The following is a 21,157-nucleotide window of genomic DNA, read 5'->3' as shown; positions in this document are numbered from 1 at the left end:
GCTGCTCAGAGTAGCGTCAGGATTGGCTGGGAGTGCCCAGCCAGTGGCTCCGAGGCAGACTGGGAGCCTGTGCCTGCTCTCTCCAGCCCGACAACACAGTGCCGGGCTGGAGAGAGCCTACTGCGCATGTGTGTTTGGTCAGACCGAGACAGCCAACCAAACATACATGTGCACTGAGGGGAGTGCACAATGCACTCCCCACACTGCTCGTCACCCCCATGGCCCCGCCCCTTTAACAAACAAAATGATAATAAACCTGGTTTATTATCGTTTTGTTTGTTAAAAGTTTTGCAGCTTCTGCCACTGGCGGGGGCGACGCTCCTCCGCTCTAACAGAGGATTCGCCGCTGATGGCTAGCCCTCTCTTCTTGTTCAGGTCCACTTCAGGCTACCATGTTCCAACTCACATACCCTTGAACCAGAGTGCAAGGGTGTGTGCATTCTGTCAAGCATAGGTTTGGTGGAAGGGGAGCCTTTCAGTACAAAAAACTATACTTTAATACTTTTCTGACTTTGGGTGTGTCCTGTACTGTACACACTGTGCAACACACGTGCAAAGTTGGAAAAATGTGCAAAGTTTTAAAACTTTCTCCTCTGTTATACCTGCCATGAGGAGTCATATTTTTTGTGCAAATTCCCGTCTACAATTGTTGAAAGAAGGAGATTTGTGTCAAAATAGAGAAATGGTTGTATGAGAATGCCCATGTGCCACCCATAGTGGGCCCCTTGACTCAAAAAAAGCACAAAGTAGCGCATAGCGCTACTTTGTGTTACTTTAGGCAACTTTTCACAGCAAATTATGCTTGGCGTTGGAAAGTAAAGTAAATTCTACCACAATGCTTTGGAAAAGTAGCAAAACCTGTGCAAAGGACTAGTAAATCGGGGTATCTGCATTCAGTAAGCGTCACAATATGTATGGCCAATGCATGTCACATAGTGCACACTCAAGAGTGTTGAAGAGTGTTGCCGTTGGGTGCCACAAGGTTAACATCTATTCGGTATCACACAATGTACAATGAAGTTGTCACAGAGAGTGTAAATAGTGGATGTCATGTGTTTTATGGGAGACGCATAGCACCGAACCAATGCCACATAATGCACACACAATTGGGTGTCATGCAACAATTACCAAATCGGTGCATGGAGCCCTGTGCCCTTTGGTATTTGTCAAAACTGACTACAGGGTAGAGCAAAGTTTGCTAAACTGTAAAAAAAAGGTAATAAAGCAATAAATGAATGAAATAAAAATATATTTCAATGTTAGAGACTCAAGATGATGGTGGTTTGCTTGGTGTTGAACTACTGCTAGACTGACTGGGATAGAAGTCCCTAACAAAAAGAATAATTATGGCAAATCCAGTAGGCCTGACATTAGCTGCCAGCCTCTTGGCTTTGTTAATGCTTATCTGTAAAACTTTGGTTATTGGGAGAGCTGTGAGGCCCTCACCAAAATAAAAAATATATATTTGACTCAAAAGCAGGAATATTTTTCGTGTAAAAAGCACACATTGCCACAATAGTCCATGGCACTTAAAGGATCTACTTTGTGTGTGGATGTGCTCCTTGTGGAAGAGCAGAACGTCATCATTCACAGTGAAGTTAGCCAATGACTAAAGTAGACTAGCTCATCAGCCAATGACTAAAGTAGACTAGCCCATCACCCCATGCAGTGTACTATAATGGGCAGAGATAAAACACGAATGACACAATAGCAGAGCAATGAATTAATGGGGATGGTTGAAAGGCCCTCTAAGTTAATATATTACATGTATAATTTTGTTAAAATCAAAAAACCTTGACTAACCCTAGACCTAAAAATGTTTTGTGCATTAAACATTAAACTGCATAACCTAATGCCATTACTCGTTGTACGCTGATGAGCAATCTACCAGTGTCTATTTAAACAGTCACAACATATGATGTTTTATAGTGTCAGGTTTATATTGTCCACTTTTTGAGTTTTTATATTGTCATATTGTGGCACCATAGAAAAATAGACTGAAAAAACAGAGGCAGTAATACACAGATTAAAAATACAGAAAGCTGAAATTTCAAGTGTGAGGTCTTTTCTTTAGGTCCTGGGACAGCAACTGGTTTCATGGCAGTATCATGTGATTAGGTAGAATTCATATATGTATGAAATCTATGAAAATAGCTGAGCTGCAAGTATTAGGACAATTACACATTATAGGATTAGGACTGTTTTGACCAGCAAGAATAAAATAAACAACCCCAGCATATTAGAATAACATACATATATGAATTCTACCTAATCCCTAAGAGAGCACAGCGGTGATAGCACAATCTGAGTCCATGAGAAGAGCACCCACCACCATTACCTGGAAGATAGGGGTCTGCCCGCTGCCTCCCTGTTTGGTTGTAGAGATAGAGCTGAGGTCAGCAATGAAATGGCATGCAGTGAGGATGGATATCCTGCCCGGAATGACCTCCCTGTTTTCCAGTGGCCTGTACAGTGTTTTAATAAGAAACATATTTCTGTTACGTGAAACAGGCCTGACGTGGGCATGTGCCTAAATGTCGGACTATTTACATACTCTTGTGGCGACAATGCTAGCTGGATTACTATATACTGTTCTTGTCAGCCTTGGACAGAGGTACATAGTGAAATGTCATGCACAGAAATAATAACAACACATTTGCAGAATCGGAGCTGATTAGAAAATTAAAACATCCCACTGAGAAGCAGGATAACTAAAAATTTATAAAAAAATAAAATAAAATCAGAGAACCTATGTAGGTGAAGGGACACAGGCCGTAGGCCTAAATTAAGCAAAAACATTAGTGCCCATGCACAATGTAAAATGAACCCATGCAAGTCAGTGCTATATATTCAGAGAAGAATCACATTTTTATGTCTGGAGTTAGCCAAGACCTTTTGAGTTTTCTAAAATATACTTTTACAGGCTTTCAGTAAGCTGTTTTACAGGCATTCAGTAAGCCCTCTTCATCTGTTGGTCTGTTATGTCATTCTCATTTTCTTCCACCTGGTAGAGTATACAGCATGGGTCATTGGTAAAGCTCTCAGATTTATGTTTTTACTGATTTTTACAGATAAATACAGAGAGGAAACAATCTATTTTCTCACCTATGTTTCTTTTAAGAATGGAAATATACAGCAAATAGGTTTTCTTCTCGACGATTCTCACTGCTGTCAATCATGTTTGCTAGGTCAATAGTTGTGCAGACTGACAAGTAGGAGAGTCAAAAAAATTCAATGATTGCCTAAGGAAACTTAAATGTTTGCAGCAGTGCAGCTGTTTAAGCTGTTCTGCAATGCAAATGATTTTGGATGATTGTGTTAAAGTGTAAATGGCTAGATTATTGGACATTCAAACACAAGTAAACATTTCTTGGTTTTAAATATGTGGAAATATACCCATTGAAGCTTAATTTATTACAATAAGTATGCACTATATATGGATTAATACAGATACAATGAGCAATATATGGATAAATACAGAAGGAAATGTCAAAAGAGTAAATATAAAACTGGGAGCTCTAGTCATTGGGTCTTCTTACTACAGCCATTGGCTAACTTCACTGTGAGTGATGGCATTCTGCCATTTCACAAGGAGCGCTTCCACACACAAAGTACATCCCTTAAATGCTATGGACTGCTATGGCAATGTATGCTTTTTGAGACCACAATGCATTTATTTGTATTTACCAATGTTTATTTTTCAAATAGATGAGGGCCCAGCAGTTCCCTAACAGTAAATCTTTACAAAAACCCAAAATTTAAAAAACAGGTACTGACAAAGCAAAATGTCTGACAGCCAAACTGATTGACTTTGCCAATGATTGTTACGTAGAGATATGTAAAAAGCTCGGTTAGACCATGGTTACAAGATCCACCTTTCATAAGTGGGAGGGAGGAACTCCGCACATATAAACGCGAGTGCCTTGCATTACCGCCGCAATCTCCTGTGCAATTACGAGTTAAACCCCTCAGATTGGTGAATAACTGTGCAGAACCAGATTTACCAGCTGGAATTTTGCATGGAATTCCCAATTCCATTTGGTAAATGTGTGTGGGTGGGGTTGGTATGAAGTGGGGAGTTGAGATTGTGTGGGAGATGGATGAAATGTTAACCAGTGGGAGCATCATTAGGTGCTCCCGCTGTACCTTGCCTAGGAATCTGTTGAGGTCTGTGGAATGGGCATGGGCTGTAATGGAACCCTTTTCCAAAGTGATTTTACCAGCCAGATTTTCAGGCCTGTAAAACTGGCCCCAGAAAACCCAGGTGCAGGAACCCAGGACCACTGACTATTGTGCGTACCAAAAATCCACATGGAAATTCTGCTCCCACCACTTGTAGTAGGGCCTTGAAAAGTATGGTACAGGAAGAAAAACAGAAGTTTCAAGCACCTTCTGTGGCTAAATATGATCTAAGATGTGTTTTAGTGTTTATGACCCACACCAAAGTGGTTGGTCAACATCATCTAGGAATGTCACAAGAGTGCACCAAATTCTAGAGGTACTTATCATGAACAAGATGTTTACATTAGCGGTGGTGAGGGTGGGGTATGAGGCTGGAGTCACCCATGGAACCCCAAAATTCCACGAGTGCCAGCTAGGACCTGGAGTTTAGGGTGGGAGCTACCTATGAATTTAAACTATGATGTGTCTAGGTCCAGAAGGGTAGTTAAATGGTCCAAATGGCTCCAGAATCAGGACAGCTACAACCAGCCAATGAGACCAGAACCCAGTTGACGTATGTGAAAGTGAGACAAGCAAATGCTGTCTGGACAGGGTTGTGTCTGGGTATTTCAGAACCACAACCAAGATGCATTGTGCCTAATCTTCCCCAGCATGCACTGTTCACTCTCTTCTTCTGTAGATCTCTACCTAGAGCAGACTAAGGGGTGTTTGAATGAATGTATAGCACAAGACTAAGCATTTACTGTTGACGTCTGCATGTCCCGTGCAGATCACAAATTTGAATGCAGGCAGAACCACCTCTGACCTTCATTCTTTCAGTCCCGGTAAATTGATTAATAATGTCAGTATGAATCAGAGACCAAAAGCCTGCAATATGAAGTACTATATTAGGAGCAAGGTATTATTTCATATATCACCAAATTTCAAGGGTGTGTATTTTGAATTTTCTATCAAGATTTTTTGGTCAAATACATTATTAGATAACGTTATTTTAAAACAGCACGGCAGTAACATTTAACAAATATGTTAGATGTTAATCTCGTTTTAGAGGTGGCTTTATACACAGGATTTAGAGGTAATATAGTTGCACACTTTATGCAATAACGCAATCCTATTTAAAGAACAAATATCAGAAGGACCAGGGTCGATTGTTGAATACACCAAAGTTAAAGGACTATCACAGGCAACCTATGCTCTGACATAGCATACCTGTTAAGTGACTCTCATTCACAGAGTTCAGAGGTCAAGTCATAGCTCCACTCAATCCATTCAACGACCCTGCTGAGATTAAAGCATGTCCTTTGCAAACTACACATAGGCTTCTGCAATCGGTGCTCAAACCCACTGAGCAGTCTTGGTGCTCTTGCACCTTGGAGGATGTGCACCAGTCTTTGGGTAAATAGGCATTCACTTCAGAGTGGTTCAATGGAAACTTCAAGTTGGACCAGCTTTTCAATGTCACATCGCCCTGATGGGTTAAGAATTGTGCATTGCTGTGTATAACACTCCTAGAATCATATATTTTTTTCACTTCTGTCCTGCCGACTGGACCCATGTTATGTGCCACATCTTCAGCCACTCTTGTGTATTTAACCACAAGCACTTTGCATACTGAGGCAGGTAGTGTCACTTTACCACTCCACGAACTCAATTACAAGTGCCCTGGAGGATTAGATTCTATGTATCGCACGATCTGGGAGGCCCCATATTTACCAGGCCTTTCCAGTTACATTTAGGTCGGTGTGACCCGCAGAAATGTATGGTGTGGGGGGGAGGGCGGGGGGCCTGAAGGCACAATCTTTATCATACACAGTTATAACTAGGTGTGATGAACATCTCAACACTTGTAATTGTGATGTCTACACAAACAGGAGTTTGCGCACCAATGTAATTTAATGAGGCACTCGTGATCCAGGACTAAGTAAGGGTTTAAAAATCCCGTCATGCAAAGCGTTGTTGCCTAAAAAGTAGGACTGGTGAACATACTGCAAGTGATGCGGACAACTTGTCAGGAATAAACTAAAAGGCTTTAAGTGAGCTGAGTACCTCTGAGTCTCAGACCTGCTAGTAATTAAAAGCAGACAGTAAAACATGTCCCTGTCAGATCCTCTGTTTATGTCCTTAACTTTACAGGCAAAAACATTGATTGATTATTTAACAATGATTATAAAAAATGTTAATTGATGTGAGCAATTTTGTTAGTTTATATTTCACATTTTACTTAATCTTGCCTTCTCTAAAAGTGGTTGCTAAATCCAGAACATTTTGTTTCTTTTTTTCGTGAAGCATATTACTCTTGTATAACACACACTTTGCACTCAGTCGCCTTCATGCATTTCTAAAGAACAATGATTGAGAGCTCTGGAGTTGAGGCTGAAGGCAGCACAAACTTCTTACATTGCCTGTCAGCGGGTCGGAAAGGTGTTTAGAATATCTGGTCATCCAATCCTTGGCCTCTCTGCAGAGTGCACACAGCAGTGGTCACTTATTCCAAGTGTAATTGTGAGTCTGTGCGAATGTGCGTGAAGGAGGTACACAGTTGTCAAAATATTGACACTTCGAAAGTAAAAGAAAATGTAGTGCTTAGAGGTGAGTGGGTGTGTTGTGTGTTTGGGGGTGGTGGGGTGAAGGAGATGGAGGAAGTGCTTTTCAGGAAAGATAGATAAAAGGGTGTTGAAGAGAAAAGAGGTGTGGGTTAAGTTATGTATATGGAGGAGATGTGGAAAGAAAAAAAAAGGCATTCGTTTCTAACACAGCGTGAACATAACAGGAGTGACTGAGACACTCAGAAGACCACTAGTCGTTCATGCGCTTGAGTAATGTTTAATACTCAGTATCATAATTTCAGAATGAAAACATTTTCAATAGCAATCATTTATAATATTATCATTTGTGTTACTCATTTATCTTAAACAGCTAACAACCATTGCGTAGCCAGTAGTCCTGACTGCTGTTGGGTGTTTGTCAGTTTGCTGTTATATATCTGGATGCAGTAACAGAAAGCTCAGAGAAGCACACAAATATCAGTCGGGTCACACACTATGGAAATAACAGAAATGCAATTTACGTTTTTAAGCAGCGCCCTTAATTATATAGGCCATGGCACTTTTAGAGACCCCCACCCCACTTTTTTTTCATCCCACTTAAAGCCCTCATAAACTACATCCCAACATAACATGATTTAAGCCAGCAAGTCTCTCTCGTGGTTGAGAGACAACGCACATTCATTCAGGAAATGTACAAAATAGCACATGCTTGAATACTGTAAATAATAAATGTTCAGGTTTGTCGAACTGTGTGGGAAGTGCTTAGCTGTCTGCAACAAAAAGCTATCACGTATTAATGAGGTTCTACAAGTAAACATTTACTGAACGTCTCATGTCATTGAAGGCATGGCATGGCGGCGATTCTTCCAGTGCTTAATTTGTGCTTGCTGTTTCCGGTGCGGCGCACCGGCACTTATTTTAAAGGGTCGGTGCTTATCCTTCTGCCCCAAGCATTTGATGCGAGCAAATAACCCATATGGAAAAGACGGAGGAAGAGAAAACGAAAAAGCGTCACAAAGGGAGAAAGCAGAAAGCTGCAAAAGTGAGCAAGCTGCAAAAGTGAGCTGAAGGGGCAGGGAGTGGCTTTAAATAGATTGAAGAGGCCCGGGGTGGCTTCAGAATTAGGCTGCCTCAGTATTCCGTGTTCCCACATTTAATTGCAGCAACCGCGTGTTTAAAAGGAGGGCTTTCAGCACCGGCACGTTTTTATTTACAAATTAAGCACTGCTTGTGATACCCCGAGATGGCCCTGCCTTAAGAACTGGGAAGGGGCACCCTGTGGCTACCTGATAGCAGAGGGTGGTGCAGGTTCCCGGCCCTTCCTCGCACACGCTAAGTTTTCTTTTTGGAGTGTTGCAGGTCTGGTATATGCAAACCACGTATGCTCAGATTTGCATACAGGGCGCGCCCCGGGAACATGTTTTGTGTGTTTTTGGCTTCAACTGACTCAGAGGGGGGAACGGGGAGGCGTTTTTGTTTACTGAAGTCTGATCCCGGGTAAAACATTCTGGAAGTTTCCAGCTGCTCTTCTTTATGTGGCGACCGCCGTGTTTACTCCTCAAACAGCTCCCCAGGTGGGCGAGGCGCGGGGAGCAGGTGAGGTGCCGTGTTCGCCACGTGCCCACCTGCTGCCTGTGTTTGCTGCCTCCGTTTGCACACGGCTTGTGTGAGTTGCCGTTACATTTACTTCTGTGTAACAAAACTACAGTAACAAAAAACACAGAGAGCTGGGACGCAGCTTTCCATTAATCAAACACACCAGAGCGCAGCGTCGAACCCCGCTACCAGCACTCAGCCATTGTCATGATACCGCCTGTCACCGCGCCAATTCAAGGAGAACTTCTGCACGTCGTAGACTTTAATGCCATTCAGTAGAGAGGACAAGAGGCACAACGATGGAGTGTGTCACACAAATAAATAACGAACGTTCATATTCTATTGTGGTATACAGAGTGCTGATCTCGTAAAAGGGTTCTTTGCCATTAATAAGTAACAATAGTGCTTCTGCCATGTCTGAGCGGTGTAAGTAACACATGTTGCTATTATCCAAGTTACAATGTTTACAGCAATTAATTAACTGACCTCGGGAAGATGGAAGGCTGAGTTTGCCTTTCTGGGACCCAAACAAGAGACCTGCGCTCATTGTATTTGGCTTGGGTTCCGGAGCAGCGTGCTGCCCGGCGTAAAGCGCTTCAATGCTTCGTTAGGGTTAGTAAGCGCCATATGAATGCAAATAAAAATACAATTTGCCAGCAGCAAGGATTCAACAGTCGGAGCACTCCTGTACAGAAATGACAGTGTACGATACGTAGTAAAGAAGGCCAAGCAAAGACTCACACTAGTAGTAAGTGCACGGACCTCATTATGAGTACCCCAGATCCAGTGACGAAACAAAACCTAGAAGCCCCCCAGCAAAGTACCTGTCGGGGGCCCATGGACCGAGTCAGGGTCTGCCTCCCTTGCAGTGTACTGTGTTAAGGGGCCCCTGCCAGAATTCTTCCTTTGGCACTGTATTATCTCCTCATTCTTTCCCCTGCTGAGTTTCTCTCTGTCTTGCTCTGGGTCGAAGCCGGGTGAGAAAAAATATCTGCCAGTCTGCAAAAATAAGTACCGGTGGGCCACACCTGTAACCACCGGCTGAAAATGAAGCACTGTACGTTTTATAAATCTCATGTGACGTTGCCCGCACTAATTCTCCTGGAACACAGTTACAACTTGATTTTTGTCACCATTGCTCCCTTGTCAGATGAGTAAGACCGTCCCAACATCTTCCGCCACCTCGTGGGCCTGTTTATTAACACTCATGGCCCTCTTCTCGAAGGTTTTACCACCTTGATGCCTTCTCTCACGCGGTTTCAGAGAACGCTTGCTCAGACTATCGTCTGACTCTACCTGGATCTGCACAGCCATCTGGTCAGTTGCAACACCTGGCGCTTCTGGGAGCTGATACAATCTACAACACCCGTGCTCCAATGGTAAGTCTGAAATCACACCACCCTCTGACATCTTTACTATGCCATCTGTGTACCAAGGCAACTGCTGAGCGTCCTGAGAGGGCTACCAACGGAGTAATTATATAAAACCCTGAGTCACCAAGAACAAGAAGTCAAACTTGACCCACATGGTACAGTCAAGTCCAACATTATTATGCACCCCTCCCTTGCCTTCTTGAAAATGTCAGGGTCCAATTCTACTCCAACACCAACTTCTAGGTCTACCCCTAATTTCTGTGGCCCCAGGATCAGTCCACAGCAGCATCCAAAACACCCTGTTGGAAGGGATAGGAAGGAGAAACATCAAATAAAATGCCTTTAAGAACAAAAATGTCCCCTAAGGCATATGGCATACACCTTACCATTGGTCGAACTTATCCATCTGGTTTAACGACCCCGTCACATTCAGTACATCACAAAGAATCAGGCTGGATGAAAACCCATCAACATCACTCTCACCTGCCGCTACCTCAGGTACTGAGGACCAGCCCTACGAGGCCTTCCAGCCTGCAGTGCAAGCTATGAATGTGATTCCTCTCACACACTCTGCAGACATGTGAACACACACACACGTGGCCTGACACGAGTACCTGAGCTCCAGCTGAACTAATAGCTGCACCTCCTGCTTCTATCTTGGGGTTAGGGCTCTTCTTTATCTAGCATCAGAATAAACCACTTTTTATCTCACCGCGACTTTGGTGAGGATGCACTGAAAAGGGTTCCTCTAGAATATTTAAGCACCCTATGTTTAGGAGTAACCCATGGGATAGGAAACAGAGACAACTCCTTTTTTTCAGCGGCTCATGGAGGGATTGCCCTGCCCCTATTCCAGCGCACCTTCATAAGGACTCTTGTAGCATGAAACCAAAGGTCTCAGATCCCCTTCTTCAGAGAGACAGCAGACAAGAACTAGCCACAGATTACAGTGCTGTTGGCTGCCAGGATGTACCTGTGTCAGAACGCTGAATATAAAGTACCTCACTGGAGGAAGCTGGCTCTGTATATACTATATCAAAATGAGATATAGTGTGCACAGAGTCCGGGGTTCATCAGAGGCTTAACAGAGGGTAAAGTAGATAATACTAATGCTCTCTTCTGTGGTAGTGTGGTCAAGCAGTTAGGCTTATCAGAGGGTAGTGCAAAGCATTTGTTGTACACACACAGGCAACACAGGAAGCACATACTCAATGACTAACTCCAGGCCAATAGAGCGAAAATATATGTTGTTACTTTATTTTTGGAACCACAAGATTCACTTTGCAGGTAAGTGCATTTGCAAGTAATTATCCAACTTATGTATCAATACCACTTTGTTTCAAATTGGCAAGTTATACAGCTTTCAAATAAATATCAATAATCTGTTTTAAAAGTTGACAGTGCAATTTTCAGAAAGAGTTCTGCGGGGTGAAAAGTTAGCACAGTTTCCAGGTAAGTACAAGACTTACAGTTTCAGCCTATGGGGGTTAGGATGTACACAGGTTGGGGTTCAAGTTAACCCCAAACATCCACCACCAGCAACACGGGGTCGGCCGGGTGCACAGGTCAAAGTTGAGGTAGATTTAACATGGGCTCCTGTAGAGATTGGGGGCACTTGGAATCAGGCCTGCTTGCAAGTAAGTACCTGGGTCTTCGGAGGGCAGACCTTTGGGGGTTTAGAGGAGCACTGAGGGAGCCACAGGTCAACACCAAACACACACCCTCAGTGGCGGTGGGGTGCAGGGTGCAAACACAGCATTGGGCTCCCAATGCTTCCCAAAGTGGGCGTGTCCGGGGGTCACAAAGATGCTTCAGGCTAAGTCAAAGGGGTCAGTTCTGGAAAACCAAAAACTGGACAAGGAAGAGGGCCGCCTGCTGGATGTTGCTGGACCTGTGGGCGGGTCGTATCCCCTAAAACCAGAGGGCTGCAGGTGCAGAGGTACCTTTGGGCGTTGGGTATCTTCATCCACTTCTCTCACGGTCAGGGGGGGGTCCTCCAGATTTAGGCTGCAGGCGTCGTTGTTTTGGACAGGAGGGTCAACCCAGGGTGGACACTAGGTCAGAATCGCCTGGGAACCAGCTCTAGTCAGTTCGGCCACCTGGACCTAGGCCGTGGGTGTCGGGTGCAGAGTGGGCAGGCTAGTGGATCTGGGGCGGTTCTGGAGTCCTATCTTGGAGATTCTTTTTGGACTGTGCCACTGTCAACGGGAGTTCTTGGTCCTTTATAGTGCAGGCAGTCCTCTTGAGGCTTTTGAGAGGTCGCTAGTCCTGCAGGATGCATCGCCTTCTTGTAGCAGGGCTTCAGAAGCTGGAGACAGGCCTGTAGGGCTGGGGCCAAGTTAATTGTTGTCTTCAGTCTTCTCTGCTTAGGGTCAGCTTAGCAGACTGTCTTCTTTCTTCTTGAATTCGCCAGGAATCTGGTGAGCTGGGTTCAGGGAGGCCCTTAAATCCTGGATTTAGGGGTGTTACAGAAGTCAAGGGGCAGTACCCAATGGCTACTGTGCCTAAGGGTGACTACACCCTTCCGGTGTCCACTCCCTTTGAGGAGAGGGACACAAACCTAACCCTGTTGGCCCCTGTCCTCCAAACCAAAATGGAGGATTCTACAGGAAGGGGTTCCCTTCTGCTCTGGACACCTTAGGGGTGGTCCCAGCTGAAGTGGTCACTCCTCCTTGTTTTTCCTAAGTTTCCCGCAGAACTTGCTGCCAAAAGTGGGGCTTTGTCCGGGAACGGGCATCTCCACTAGCTGGAGTGCCCTGGGGCACTGTAACAGGAGGCCTGAGCCTTTGAGGCTCACTGCCAAGTGTAACAGTTCCTGCAAGGGGGAGGTGTGAAGCACCTCCACCCAGTGCAGGCTTTTTTTTCTGGCCTTGGAGAGCACAAAGGCTCTCACTCCATGGCGTCAAAAACGTGTCTGTTAGTGGCAGACTGGCACAGACTGGTCAGTCCTGCACTAAAGGATTGTGTAAAATACAGGGGGCATCTCTAAGATGCCATTTGTGTGCATTTAACAATACATCTATTTCTCACATCAGTGTGGGTTTATTGTGCTGAGAAGTTTGATACCAAACTTTTCAGACTTCAGTGTAGCCATCATGGAGCTGTGGAGTTCTTGATGACAAACTCCTAGCCCATGCATGTAATATGGCCACACTGCGCTTACAATGTCTAAGAATAGACATACACACTGTAGGAGCATGTTGCTCATGCAGCTGTGCCCTCACCTGTGGTATAGTGCACCCTACCTTAGGGCTGTAAGGCCTGCTAGAGGGTGGCTTACCAATGCCACAGGCAGTGGTTGGTGGGCATGGCACACTGAGGGGGATGCCATGTTGACTTTATCTCTTTCTCCCCACCAACACACACAAGCTGCATTGGCAGTGTGCACGTGTTTGGTGAGGGGTCCCTTAGGGTGGCCAGTATACGCTGCAGCCCTTAGGGACCCTCCCTGGTCACAGGGCCCTTGGTACCACTGGTACCTTTTACAAGGGACTTAGCTGTGTGCCAGCGGTGTGCCAATTATGGAACAATGGTGCAGTTTTAGGGAAAGAACACAGGTACTGGGGCCCGGTTAGAAGGATCCCAGCACACACCCAGTCAAATTAGCGTTAGATATCAGGCTAAAAGTGGGGGTACTGCAAACAATGGGCCAGTTTCCTACACTCACTCAAAGCAAATCTCTCCTCCAAAGGAGCTCCCTCTTAAGAGCTCCCTCTTTCTCTAGGATGCTCAAGACCAGAAGTGCTCCACTTGTCCGGTTGGCCTCTGGGCTTCTCTATGTGGACACCTTCTTCAGCCAGGAGGGTGCACAGTAGTTTGGAACAAGCACCCAGCCTCCTCCTACCGCTAGGGACAGCACACCTTGTAGTTTCTGTTAGCAGCTACACTGCCACCTTCTCTCCAGGTTGACGGGCAGTTGTGAGCTGCTGTTTACTCTGCTCCACTCAATGCACAAAACAATGCAGTTAATGTCTAATCTCCTGCACTCCCTGCCAATGTCGCTCACCGGACCAGGACGCTTTTTCTAGGTCAGGACGCCCATGACGAATGAAGGGCTCTTGGAATCCTGGTACATATTTACAGATTTGGAACAGGAGTGAGGCTGATAAATCCTAAGGGCACTGGCCTGAAGAGTAATTCACCACTGAGCTTTCCTTTGGTCATGAAACCCTAATGAAAAATGGGGCACCAGGGCAGCAGACTGCACTCAGAGCAGTGGCTGTACCCACACCAAAAGATCCCTGAAGAAGACACTATTGACATGTTGCCCTATCTGAAAGCCCACCAACACAAGACAGCCACAAACAACTCAATACAACCTACTACAACTTAATGTAAGGCAAACTCTTACCATACAGCCCAACACATATCACCGTTAACAGCGCTGCTTACAACAACCCACTCTACTACACTCCAAACTACTGCAATATAAAACAAAACACAACCACTCAATACAGCCCAACATTACTCATTTTACACCAACCAACCCTACCCTGATACTACCCAATCTTACACAACTTAGCACAATCTCAGGCACCTCGATACAGACGAAAACACCACCTCCGACGCAAAACAAATCAACACTGCTTAACATACCTCAACACAACCTGAGCCATGAATCACTATAGCCCAACATAGCCTATACCCACTCCTCAACACAATGCAAGCCATCACAGCCCAATCAACCCAACATAAAACAGCACAGCTGAGAACATACCAATCAATCACAACTCAACACAGCCCAAAGCAAATCAACAAATGCAATTACAATTCACAGCAACTTTACATTTCACAATTAAAAACAAGCAAATGCCGCTCAAATGCAATCAGCAGGATGCAATCTATCACAACTCAACAAAGTCTAAGAATTAAAAAGCGCAAGCCAGCATGATTCACCACAATTCAGTCCAACTTAGAAAGGTGGAACAAGACCCATGCTTAAAGATCCCAAAACAACACACCAACCGTAATGCAGTTAAACACAACAAAACATTCTGCCCCTAAACAACACAACTTAAACTACCACAGCTCAACACAAATATGTCAACACAACTCAATCTGGTTCAATACATCTTAAACCAAGCACAGCGTACTATAACTTAACCCATGGATGTTCAGCACAATAGTACATAAGTCAACTTATTACAACACAACACAACACAACCTACCTTAATGCAACACAGCACAAACAAACCCACTGCAACTCAACAAGGTAAAGCAAACCACAACACAGCCAGATAAAATCTAACACTGCCAGATACAACCAAACAGAACATATCCTGACATAACATAATGTACTAAAGTTAAAACAGACAAGTGTAGACAACACAACAAACAAACCATAGTTAAAACCAACACACCACACTAAACCCAACATAGCAGATGTAAAAGACTTCAACCAAACTCAAAACAACTTAGCAAAGGCTACAGAACAAACTAACTCACTATTGTGAACAGCACACCATGGCCCACATTTACTAAAGATGTGCATGAGTGCTTGCACACTGCGACTCACAATGTAGCCTCAGCTTACTTACCATTTAAAAAACGTGCACGTGCTGCGCTAAACTACATTGTGTCGCACAAGTGCCCAACTTTTGTAAATGTGGATCTACGACTCAGCTCGGCAAAGTGCAGCACAAAAAGATGAACACAACTGAACCCAAACCACACCCCGCCCGAGCACATTATAGAGCCAAAAAGCACAGCAAGGCCCCAAAACATGCCACAAATCAGCACAAAACAACAAAACCCGGTGCAACATAAATTCAAACTCAGCACAATGTAAACACAACAAATATCTCGCTGAAGCCATAGGTCCAATTGCAGCCTCAGCTTCTTCCAGCATTTCACATTTTCTTGTATTCCGCCATTCTTCACTGATTCAGTCCCATGTCATTTCACTGACCCCTTAACCCTCACACCGTCATTTAAACCAACCCTCTCCTCGCTGGCATTTCAACATATTGGTCACCTGTCCAGTGTGTCTCTACTTTAAAACTTCTACGGTGTCTGCATTAAAAACCCCTGCTGTTAACCTTTTTCTAAAGACTAAGGCTCATATTTATACTTTTTTTAGCGCCGCATTTGCGTTATTTTTTTGACGCAAAATTTTTATTTTGTAAGATTGCGCCGCTTTTGCGTCAAAAAATGACGCAAATGCGGCGCTAAAAAAATATAAATATGGGCCTAGGAATCTGCTTCCCCTTCCGACTCTTGAAGTTACCACAGACACCCGCTTCCCTGCAACCTTTGTAAGAATCATCTTTCTCCATTATCTCAAACAATGACTTGGTGGCCTGTGCGATCGAGGCAAATGAGGAGCCAGAAAATTAAAATACTCCTACTTGAAATAAATCACTAGCCACACCAAGCAAGTAAAACAAGCAAGCCCAACCCACCTAAGAAAACTTCCTTTCACCGTTTCATCCTTCCTCAATTCATCCAACAATTCACCCATCCATCTATTCACTCATCCATTCGTCCAACCCTTCATCTTTCCATCCTCCCATCCATCAATTTATACATCTGTCCTTCCAACCATTGACCCCTTCACCTGTTGAGCCTTTGCCTCTACCATCCAACCACTCACCCTTCCATCCATTCATTCATTCTTTCCTTTCTGTCCTACCGTTCAAGTTTTCCCTTTTTATATCTTTCATGTTTTAATCTTACCTGTCGCCTGTGCTTCCTTCATTCTTTCACCCCCTATTTACCCACCTTTTCCCTCTTATCTTTAGCTTTTCCGTCTTACCTTTTATTTCATGTTCTCTTTACTCTGTCTCTCTCTTTCTGTGGTTCCCACATTTTATTTTCTGTCTTTCTCTGCATCCTTCACTACACACGACCTCAACGGCCCACGACCCTCACGACAGTGCTATTTTAGAGCATTTTGTCTGCACATCTGCGGACGGAAAAGGCTCATAAACAATTATTTATTTTTGAAGTATGAACCAGTTCAACAGCCCTTGAGCCTCATTTGCAGGCCCCTCTTAAGCTGCCATTGAGTCGCAGGTCACCCAATCCTCAAGCTTCTCATACTCCAAGCACTGCCGCCATCTGCCCTCCATTCCCGTCCCTCGTCTCCTCTCAGCACCTTCACACGGTCAAAGTGCCCTTCCAGCCGTGCCTAGCTTGGCATCCTTGGCACGTACGGGGCCTGTGCTGCCCACAGCCAGAACTGTGCAGTGTGAATCACTGGCGCTCCTCCCATGCCCCTCTCTCTGCCCTACAGCACCTCTCTGCTGAGGGCTCTCCACCAGTCTTCTAGACACTTTAAGAACCGTCTGTCCCTGCGGCGTCCACCTCTGCACGCCCTCGCGCACAACTCTGCCGGGCCCCTCCACCCTCCAAAAACCCTCTGTTCCTCCAGGCTCAATTCTCTCTTCTCCATCCGCCTGCTACAACCGGGGAGATCACTTCGAGCCCCCCTCTTCATTTCCTGAACGAACGCAGGCGCTGCCCGTTACTAACAGCCCAGCCTCATCTAAACACACACACTTCATTTTTTTAAACAGTTTTACATAGCGCCAACCCGACCTGAAAGTATTGGAGCGCTGTGCATGAGCCCCCGTACAACACAGAAGGTCGCATCCTTCTACTAGGCACAGGGAGATCAAGAATCTGCCCAGAATCACAGGATGTTGAGTCGACGCCGAGATCCCAATCTGGGTCCCCGTTCTTAAATCGGCAGATCTGGTCGTAACGCCACCACATCCTCTCCCCTTGTAAGTTGGTCCATGACCCCGATTTACGCTCTAGTGCGCAGCAAACCAGGGCACGTGAGGCGTCCTCTGACTACCTCAGGAGCTCTCCCCACCCCTCCAAAATATCCCTAACGTCACACGTCGCTCCCGTCTCAGCCTCCCCTGACACCAGACAGGGTGGGTCACAGCGCACAACAGGGGCCCACCCGCGCCCCTCTACTCAGACTCTCCTCCCATGCCCCCACACCCCAAGACCGCCTTAACAACCCCCATCTCCCTTACACCACCAAGCGATTAGACTCGGGCGACCCAAACACGCACGTCCTTACTCCTCACAAGTGCTTTAAATGGAACTATAGAAGCGCAGGTACTCACTAATTAGAGTACCTGTTTGCTGCTCAGAAGTGCCCGTACTCATAATAAATGTATCGCAGCAGTGCTGAGAGGTGCAGGTACTATACCTTCCAAATTAAAGGAGTGCTGGTACTCCGTCCCGCACAGTCCCTGCCTATTTAAAGCACCGCCCCTCAGTGAGACAGCGGTCGCCCCATTGCAGCTTTTAAAACGGCCCTACCACGCCACCACGAAAACACAACTCCGTCTCATAAACCGAAGCACGACCAAAGCCCCGATGCACGGAGTCACTCTGATGAAGCGCGCGTTGCTCACCCCTCGGCTGCAATGTGACTAATGCATCACCTCACTATCCGCCCCCTCCCGCAGCCTTTGTATTTCCAGACACTCAATGTGTCCAGTGTACGTGTTCGAGACGCTACCAAAACATGCAAATATAACTGCAATTCACCACTGCTGCAGACACCTCACCACAAAACAGGAGGGCCCCATTTAAAGCATCCCAATCCAACTTCACTCAACATAGCACATCGGAACTCATCCACTGCCCCACCCAGCATACTCTATCATGAGTGGCTACGACCCAGGCCTAGACGACACCCCAATATAACATAACACATAACAGTTTATCGGACCCTAAAACCTGCTATCTCAACTTACTCTAGATCGACCAAACAGGACACACTTCACCAAAATAGTACACACCACCAAAATGCAACATTTGTTAACCTGACATGCCACAGCTCAACCAAATACAACCTAACCCAAAACAGAGCCCAAACCTCACAAATCCACTGCAGTTAATTCAGCCCAACCTAACGCTGGTTATTCCCAAACCAAGATGCCTTAGTCCAGTCTCACTCAACACAACCACTTAACTTCAACACAACACAGTACAAAGCAACACATTCCAATTTAACACAGACTATCACAACCAACTCCAACTAGACTCAAAGAGCACAACAAAATAAAACACATTTGTAATTCCATAACACAGAGCAACCAAATGAAATCCAACCTGCAGCTCACTTTAATCCAGACATGCAAATACAAATCTACGCAACACAAGTCATCCTCAACCCTAGAGGCCTCCTCACAACCCAATACAGTTCGACAGCGTCCAATCTTTCACAACACAAGCAATAACACTCAACCACATTCAAACCCAACAAATAACCTAACATAACACGGCCCAAATAATACAAGAAATCCTAACACAGAAAAACATGTTACACCTCTTTAAATTTAGGGGCCGATTTATATGTTAGCAGGGAGGGAACTCTGTCACAATGGCAAAAGAGTTCCTTCCCCACCAACATAACGATCCGCACTCCCAATTTACATTTGGGAGGACTAGAGTTTTACGATGGTGGAAACTACTCCATCTCCCTTGTGCCCAAACTCCTACAACAATCGGGCAGAGTAATGGCTGCAGGAAGTTTGGCTGTGTGTCTGCCCACCTACTCTAGATATACTGCCATTTCCTTATGCCTGTCACCAACAGAAAAACCTTGCAGTAGAGGCATCAAGAATTGCTCAATGACCCCTTCACTAGGGGAGGAAACTTTCTGGCAAAGGGACATTTATTTATGTATTATTTGTAAAAACAAAATCCTGCTTTGGGTTTTTTTTTAAGTAAAAACGTACATTTGACATATACCTTTGTTATGTTGACGGAACTTTCATGGCAGTTCCTGTCAGTGTTTTAAAAATACGCTGGACCATTTTAAAATTGGTGTGCGGCTTCTCCGTCAGGGTGACGGAGTAGTTTATGCCATCGTCCAGGTGGTGGACAGACTGCCCACCATATATTAAATCAGGACCTTAATTTGCAGAGAAAAAAAAGCATGTCCCCAAAGTTTTGCTAAGGAGCTAGCGCTACCAAATGCCAAAATTGCCCAACACCAAGGTTGTCTCATCTTGAGTCCAATGTGTGCCTCTTTCTTCCAACGCCCTACACATCTGGTCTCTTTTTCGCACACTTGCAGGTTCTTCTTCATCCCTGCTTTCTAACGTTCTCACTTTTATTCCATCTTTTGCTCCCTTTTTTTCCCATTCTCTCTTTTGCTCTGGGTCAAAGTGTGATGATGAAAAATAAGTCCCGGTCCCCAAAAGTGAGTACCTACCACCGGCACAAATTAAGCACTGCCGCCAAACCCCAAAGCCGAAAGGAAGCAACCACTAAAGCAGCCCAGTGGAACACAATGAAATCCAGCTCAGGCCGTGGAGAGAGATGTGCTTACCGGACAGTAAGACGACCAGCAAGACCCCCGTGAACTGCATTCCTGCGGTCCGTGTCAGCTGCACTCCAAGGGGCCACGTGCCCTGAACCCCGAGGGGCCTTGGGACCTGAGCCCAGAAGAACCCCATGCCCTGGGTGCCAGGATCAGGTGACGACTACAACTTCTTCGGGACTTTGTGTGGTCATCCCTCTAAAGTCCGGCGTTAGCAGGTTTGAAATCCGAGGTGGTCGGAAGCGCACCGAGAGGCAGTGCCAGGCTGGACTCCTGAGCCTGAGGACTTCTGAGCGCTACAAAAACCAGTTCCGGGCGTAAATATAGAACTAGAGGTTCTGGGAGCTATTATCATCTATGCCTTGCGGTGACACCTGTGGGGCTTCTGAGCGCTTTGCAGATGTGCCCAGTACGCTGTTAAATGGTGAGGGCTTTGTGACGCTACGAAGCTCTGTTCTGAGCGCTGAGAATATCTGCTTCGAGCGCTAGACGAGAAACATACACGGGCTCTCAGTCTCCACCTGTAGAAAAACTCTCGCGTCCCTCCTTCCGTCCCTCCGCCCTCCCTCCAGTCCCGCCGCTGTCCCTGGTTGTGTCGCTCGCTTTACCCTCTCTGCCCTTCTTTGGTCGCTGCTCTGTGCTGAATGAAACGGGGCAGAGCAGCTCCGTCCTAACCCCTCCCTCCGCCTTCCCGCATCCTCCCTCCTCTCCGTCCGCTCCTCCCTGGCCCTCTCCTTTCCACTTTCAATGCCGTGTTGCTTTTTTTTTAGTCTCAGCCGCGCCTTTTCCCGGCCATAGAGGTACATTGAAGGATAGCAGCGGCGAAGCCGAAGGAGCCTGAGGTGCATCAGGAGAGGGTGTGTGTGTCCGGGGGGGGGGGGGGAAGAGGGCAGCCCCGCCAGTGGAAGAGCAGGGAGTGTGGCAGTCTGGAAAGAGGTGCACTGGTAGAGCTACGCGCGACGCTCTGTGGTGCACAGCAGAGGGCGCCCCAGGGCAGCACTGAGGCGACCAGCAGTGCTGTGGTTGGACTAGTGATGGAGTAGAAGGGCGCTCCAGGTCAGAACCGAGGCGCTTGTTGCGTGCACACCCCTTCAGGTATGGCTCATGGCGCTCTGGGAGAGCTGCGGGTCCCACTACTGGAATATCAGTAGGCGCGAATCAGTACT

General features: G+C 45.9%; 1 protein-coding gene across 1 annotated transcript in view; it reads right to left on the bottom strand.

Moving 5' to 3' along the window:
- Positions 1 to 20,597, bottom strand: part of GFRA3 (GDNF family receptor alpha 3) — a 115,313-nt gene extending 94,716 nt beyond the window's left edge. Inside the window, exon 1 of the mRNA XM_069244455.1 lies at positions 20,001 to 20,597. Within this exon, the coding sequence (XP_069100556.1) occupies positions 20,001 to 20,127 (127 nt within the window). The 5' untranslated portion in view covers positions 20,128 to 20,597. The remainder of the gene's footprint in view (positions 1 to 20,000) is intronic.
- Positions 20,598 to 21,157: the final 560 nt, after the last annotated feature.

Source organism: Pleurodeles waltl, chromosome 7, assembly GCF_031143425.1.
Source record: "Pleurodeles waltl isolate 20211129_DDA chromosome 7, aPleWal1.hap1.20221129, whole genome shotgun sequence".
Classification (NCBI taxonomy): Eukaryota; Metazoa; Chordata; class Amphibia; order Caudata; family Salamandridae; genus Pleurodeles; species Pleurodeles waltl.
This window is presented reverse-complemented; position numbering and strand designations above follow the sequence as displayed.